Below are 7,153 nucleotides of genomic sequence, written 5' to 3'. Positions count from 1 at the left end.
CTGTAGGAAAATACAGGCAGTCCTCAACTTACAACAATTCACTTAGTGACCGTTCAAAGTTACAACAGCACTGAAAAAAGTGATTTAGGACCGTTTTCTCCCATTACATTTCCAGCATTCCCATGATCATGTGATCAAAATTCAGATGCCTGGGAACTGCTTCATACTTATGACCATTGCTGTGTTCCAAGGTGATGTCATAATCTTTTGCAACCTTTTGACAAGCAAAGCTAATGGAGAAACCAGGTTCACTTAACAACCAAATTACTAACTTATCAACTGCAGTGATTCACTCAGCAACTGAGGCAAGAAAAGTCATAAAATATGGCAAAACTCACTTAACAAATGTCTCACTTAGCAACAGAAATTTTGGGCTCAATTGTAGTAGTAAGTAGAAGACTACCTGTATGGAAAACAGTGTTTGTCTTCTGCAGTTATACAGCCTTCAAAGTCTGGGAAGAAGGATGTCAGATATGTGTCTTTGTTTGCTGTTATGAGAACAGCTTGAAACCATTTTTTACTAAGCTGTTATGAAAAGCTACCAAATATTCTAAGTTAAATATCATAATATTTTTAATTAGGTGGTTTAAAATCAGTGGGTCAAGCTCTCACTTTCTTTTTGTTGCAACAAAAGCACTGGAAATATTAAAATGTGTTTTTAGAAGCCAGGATTTGGGATCAATCTTTCCATCAATAATTCTTAGGGTCATTTATGAAAATGAGATGTTGATGAAAGGAAATTTGTAGTCTTGACTGTAAAAGGTTTGCTTATCATTGCTGATGACCCCATAAAGAAAGAAGAGAAACAATATTCTATTCCGTGGGACTCTGCAACAGGTAGGCATTACCACCACATATGTCCTGTCTCCTAACGAAATGTCCCTATTTAGGAAAAAAACATGAAGATCAATTCAGTTTAATAGTTCTATGAAGGATCAGGAAACTAACTTTCTTTCTTTCCTTTTCTTTCTTTCTTTTTTTAAAAAAAAGTTTTCTTCTTAAGCACTATTATTCCAGAAAACAGTTTGTCCCAGATCTCATGTTGGGCACAGGGATATTAATAAAATTGAATCAAATGAATATATACGCTTGAGAGCTTTAAGTTAACCCTGGCTAACCAATAGCCAAACTTTTGTGTCTTCCAGAGATTACAGAGTTCCAGAATTCCCCATTACAAATCCCTCAACAATCACACAACATGCACCACCAGTTTATCACACCACACATTTGATTATTATGGCTTTCAAATTTTGTCACTTTCTTATCCTACAGAAGCCAATCTCTGTAATTCAATGGTATAAAAATAAGACCATTCGTTATTTTTCCCCTTGATTAAAAACAGCCTGGCAAGCCAATAAACAAACACCCATCTCATCTTTGGAGACAGGACTTATGAGAGAACAGTCAAAGTCACAGTTCCTTTTGTTCTTTTTAGAAGAGCGACAGCTTCCTCGTGGGTGACCCCTTCCAAGCTCTGCCCATTGACTGCAATGATCTGATCTCCTCTTTTAAGGTGCCCGTCTTCTGCTGCTGCACCCTGCAATGTTTAAAGAAACAGATTTTATTTTACAGAGTTACATGGAGGGTGTCCAACTGAAGCCATTGGCTACACCATAATGTCTATTCTTTGGTTTTGGCTTTACCATTGGACTGGCCCCAACCAATATAATTCATATACCATGGGGATTTTTGTTACAATGGGGTTCTTTTGTAACATGCTTTTTCATTAAGACAAAAATCAGGAATTAAGGTTTTAAGTAGCCAGTATTCCAGTCTTATAACTTGTTCACCTCAAATATTTCTTTATTAGAGTCCTCTTGCATTAAACAAAGTGTTGTAGCAGAGAGAACTGTAGGACATTTCCTATGGTTACTTTAATGTAAATCTTTTTATTTGTGGACAAATTCTGAATAATAAAAAATGTGTTTGTGTGTGATTACAGGATGCAGAAAAATGAAAGGAGGCTCTGTAACATACAAATATTAGATGCATGAGATTTACAGAGATAAAAGTGCCCTGTACTAAGCTACAGAGAGTGAAATAGGAGGCATTATCAAAATTTCTGTCTTTTTTCTTTTTGTTTCCATCAGTCATTCAGGTCAGCGCATCACACATGTAGTGCAAGATATGCGGGACAAAGTTAACAAGACACTAAAGCAAGGTAAGAGCTAGAGGTGAGACATCTCATACTTTATAGATCAGCAGTTTTGAAACAATGTGGCACACACTGGTACCTGGCAAAGAGTCTACAGGTGTACCCCTCAGCCAGAACCCCATCTCCCATGACATCACCACAGGTAAGCCATCTCTATTTCTCCTTCCCAGCCCAAGCACCTGGGATGTTGCTACCTGAAAGTCCTGCCTGTGAAATGCATGCTATGAGATGAAAAGGGGTGAAAACCTCTATTCTAGATGGTTTGGATTGTATAGTACTTTGCCTTTGGTCACACCAATCCCACTTGAAGGCAATGGTTTGCCTTCTGCTCATCTACCAATCGTTTTAGATTATCTACATATATGTATGCTAAGGATCAACACAGACTTGATGGCGGCACATAATCAATATTTTAGGGATGACAGAAAGGACCATGTCAAAGTACATATATGTCTGGATTTAAAACACAATAACTAGTTAGCAAATGAATTTGGTATCAAGTTCTTACCTTTGCAAACACGGTCTTAACATAAATGGGCAGATCTCCATGAGGACTTCCATATCCACCTACAATGCTAAATCCCAAGCCATCAGGTCCTCGATCTAGTGTGATGGTTTTGTATTGAGGGGGCCTATAACACACACACACAAAAGTTGTCTCACAGTTCTGCTCACTTTAGCAATTGATCCATTAAACATTCTTGATTGTCTAACATACATATGTACAAAACAAACTAAACATTGTATTATATATTTCAAGAACTATATATGTGCACCAGTCAATAACCTTTAATGAAGATGTCTTTATCTTGCAATGAACTGATTTGGACTGACAATTCTCATCCTCCTCTTCCTCCTCCACTATTATTTATTACCAGTATTCTGTATTAAACCCTTTCAATGGCATATTTTTGTTATGTTCACCAAAACAAAGGAGCATCAAACAACTTGGTGGGATGAAACCCACAAATGGAACATACAACTAGAAGGATTTATTTAAAAGAAATAGACCAAATAAAAGAGAAGGCGGAGTTGCACTATATATAAGAAATAACTACATCTTTACAGAAATAGAGAACAACAATAATGAGAACTATCTTGAATGCATTTGGGTCAATATTAAAGGTTAGAGGAGGGAATGACATTGCCATAGGTCAATACTACAGGCCACCCAACCAAGCAGAGGAAGTAGATGAACTTTTTGCTAGTCAGCTAACTAAGGTATGTAGGAAGCACACAACAATAGTAATGGGGGATTTTAACTACACCAACATTAACTGGGAAACAAACTCTGCACCAAGTGGAAGATCCAACAGGTTCCTAACAAACCTAGCAGACAACTTTGTTTCCCAAAAAGTAGAGAAAGGAACAAGGGGATAGACCATATTAGACTTAAGTCTCACTAACAGAGAGGAAATGATAGAAGGTGTTGAAGGAACCCTGGGGGCAAGTGACCATGCAATATTGGAATTCAACATTATGCAAACACAAGTAATAGAACAAAGTCAAACTAGAGTCTTGGATTTTAAGAGAGCTAATTTCAATAAACTTAGAGAGAGCTTGGGAAGAATTCCATAGATGAGAATCCTCAAGGGGAAAACAACTCAAGAAGCTTGGGAAATTTTGAAAAATTAGATTACAAAAGCTCAGTCTAGTACAATACCAATGAAGAAGAAAAATAACAGCTCCCAAAAGAAACCAGCATGGCTGCATAAAGAACTCTGACAAATTGAAAGACAAAAAAGTTAAGTATAAAAAGTGGAAAGAGGGAGACATAACTAAGGTAGAATATCAGCAAATAGCCCGACCCTGTAAAGATGAAGTAAGGAAAGCTAAGGCCCACAATGAAGAAAGGATTGCCACAAAAGTAAAAAATAACAAAAAAGCATCTTCCAAACTTTTTGCTTGTTAAAAACAAGAAAAATGTTAAGGAAACAATTGGTCCATTGCTGGGAGAAAGTGGCAAGAAGGTGACAAGCAACAGGGAGAAAGCAGAACTATTTAACTCATTTTTTGCATCTGGATTTACACAAAGGGATAAAACAGTCCAACCTATCAAAAACAGCCCCACAAAAATCAGATTAGGAATACAAATTGAAATAGGGAAGAAAATGGTAAGTGAGCACCTGTCTACCCTAGACGAGTTCAAATCACCAGGACCGGACGGATTACACCCCAGGGTTCTGAAGGAACTGGCAGATGAGATCTCAGAACCACTGAACTATATCTTTCAGAGATCCTGGAGCACTGGGGAACTTCCAGAGGACTGGGAAAAAGCTGATGTGGTTCCCATCTTCAAAAAAGGAAAAAAATAGATCCAGAAAACTATAGACCTATCAGCCTAACCTCAATACCAGGAAAGATTCTGGAAAAGATAATTAAGCAATGAATTAGTGAACACCTAGAAGTAAACAAAGTAATAGCCAAAAGCCAACATGGGTTTGTCAAAAACAGATCATGCCAGACTAATCTTATTGCATTCTTTGATAAAGTGACAAAATTAGTGGACTAGAGGAATGCTGTCAATATAGTTTACTTGGAAAGGTAGACCATAACCTACTACTAGATAAAGTAGAAGAATCAGAATCACCACCAGATGGATTCGTAACTGGCTGACCAAGCACACTCAACGTGTAGTTCTCAATGGAACTGCATCTACACAGAGGGAAGTATGCAGTGGAGTACCCCAAGGCTCTGTTTTAGGCCCAGTACTCTTCAACATCTTCATCAATGATTTGGATGAGGGAATAAATGGGGAACTAATCAAATTTGCAGATGACACCAAGCTGGCAGGAATAGCCAACACTCCAGAAGATAGGCTTAAGATACAGAAGGATCTTGGCAAATTTGAACATTGGGCACTATCTAATAAAATGAAATTCAATGGTGAAAAGAGTAAGGTTCTACCTTTAGGCAAGAAAAATGAAATGCACAGGTACAGTATAGGTGGTACCTTACTCAACAGTAGTACCTGTGAGAGGGATATTTGAGTCCTAGTGGACAACCATTTAAATATGATTCAGCAGTGTGCAGCAGCTGCCAAAAAAACCAACACAGTTTTAGACTATATAAACAGAGGGATAGAATCAAGATCACGTAAAGTGTTAATACCACTTTATAATGCCTTGGTAAGGCCACACTTGGAATACTGTATTCAGTTTTGGTCACCACAATGTAGAAAAGCTGTGGAGATTCTAGAAAGAGTGCAGAAAAGAGCAGCAAAGATGATTAGGGGACTGGAGACTAAAACATATGAGGAATGGTTGCAGGAACTGGGTATGTCTAGTTTAATGAAAAGAATGACTAGGGGAGACATGATAGCAGTGTTCCAATATCTCAGGGGTTGCCACAAAGAAGTGGGAGTCAAACTATTCTCCAAGGCACCTGAGGGTAAAACAAGAAGCAATGGGTGGAAACTAATCAAGGACAGAAGCAACTTAGAACTGAGGAGAAATTTCCTGATAGTTAGAACAATTAATTAGTGGAACAACTTGCCTCCAGAAGTTGTGAATGCCCCAACACTGGAAGTCTTTAAGAAGATGTTGGATAGCTATTTGTCTGAAATGGTATAGGATTTCCTGCTTAGGCAGGGGGTTAGACTAGAAGACCTCCAAGGTCCCTTCCAACTGTGCCATTGTATTGTATTGTATTAACTTCCCTAATCATAAAAATCTTGACATTCAAGCTTGCAATAGACGGTTGCCAATTTCAAGTCGAACGGATACTGAATTCAAGTAAATTTTCTTACTGTGGATTTGATAGTCAAGTTAGAAAAATCCATATTAACCACTATAAAGTTGATAAACTCACCCCAAATCATCCTGAAAGATGCTGCTTGATGTTAGACCAGAAAATGTTAGACTAGATGTTGGTGGATCCTGCTGTTGGCTAGTTATGACACTGACATCTCCACCAGCTACAACCTGCAAGTTAGTGTTAAACATAAACAAATGAGTATACAGATCATTATACAGAAGATGGATACAGCGCCACAAAACAAAATTTGCACTGAATTTTTATATTCTATGTTTTAAATGCATAGAGCTATATTCAATATATATCATCAAACTTCATGAAGAACTCCAAACTGCTCTATGTTAAGAGGCATAATTATACCTACAAAAGCAACTGAATGTTTGTTTGGTTTTCTTCTGCTCCTATGTGTGTTTGGCTTGTCTTCATTTCTCAAATAATATACATAGCCAGCTACTGAACACACTCACTCATTTCCACTTCCTATTCATCCTGTCCTCAAGTTTAAACTAAGCCATGTGCTTTATTGTTATGTATTGCAAGCTTGTTTGATTTTGACATCTGTTCAGTTTCTCTTCCCTTTTTCTTTTTCTCTCTTATCTCACTTTTTGGTTGAAACATAGGTCTAGGTACTAATTGCTTTGTGCATATTACAATGATCATTCAACTAGTGCTCTGCTCAGCCTGTTTAGTTACAGAATCATTTCTTTTGAACTTGAAGAGAAATTCAGAGAAAGCTGCATATTTGATCTGAATGGAGAAAACTGGGTTCCATAACAAGCTCATTTCTCAATTATAAAGATAGCTGTTGATCTATGACCATAAAGGAACCTACTCATTATGATTACAAATGACGATGGTTATTAAGTGAGATGGGCCCTGCTTAATGACCCCTCCTGCCTTCCCTTCCCTGATGAGGCCATTAAAAGAATGTGTGGCCCGTTAAATGGGTGCCCCAAGTGTGGGGGAGCACAGGTTCAGGTCTCCCTGTACTGGGATTCCCAAGGCCTTTCCAATCCTCTCAGGCACCCCCTAATCCACTCCCTGCCCCTCAGGATTTCTGCAGGCCTCAGCCTGCTCCCAACCCCAGTCACTCAGCCTAAGAAGCCTAAAGCCAAGTAGCGGTACATGGGGAGTTATTAGAACTTGTAGGCCAGGATGGGAAGAAGGCCTGGCCCACAAGCTTGGATGGCTGAATGACTGGGTTGGGGGCAGGCCAAAGGCCTGCAAGGAGCTGATGGGAAG

At 38.4% G+C, this 7,153-nt stretch overlaps 1 protein-coding gene across 1 annotated transcript in view; it reads right to left on the bottom strand.

The window, feature by feature from the left end:
- Positions 1 to 337: 337 nt before the first annotated feature.
- Positions 338 to 7,153, bottom strand: part of MPDZ (multiple PDZ domain crumbs cell polarity complex component) — a 113,378-nt gene continuing 106,562 nt past the window's right edge. The window contains exons 45-47 of the mRNA XM_032214401.1: positions 5,966 to 6,078; positions 2,664 to 2,787; positions 338 to 1,537 (exon numbers count right to left, since the gene is read on the bottom strand). Coding sequence (XP_032070292.1) covers positions 1,391 to 1,537; positions 2,664 to 2,787; positions 5,966 to 6,078 — 384 coding nt within the window. The 3' untranslated portion in view covers positions 338 to 1,390. The remainder of the gene's footprint in view (positions 1,538 to 2,663; positions 2,788 to 5,965; positions 6,079 to 7,153) is intronic.

Source organism: Thamnophis elegans, chromosome 3 (genome assembly GCF_009769535.1).
Source record: "Thamnophis elegans isolate rThaEle1 chromosome 3, rThaEle1.pri, whole genome shotgun sequence".
Lineage (NCBI taxonomy): Eukaryota > Metazoa > Chordata > Lepidosauria > Squamata > Colubridae > Thamnophis > Thamnophis elegans.
Note: the sequence above shows the minus strand (reverse complement) of the source record. Positions and strands in the feature narration are given on the sequence as shown.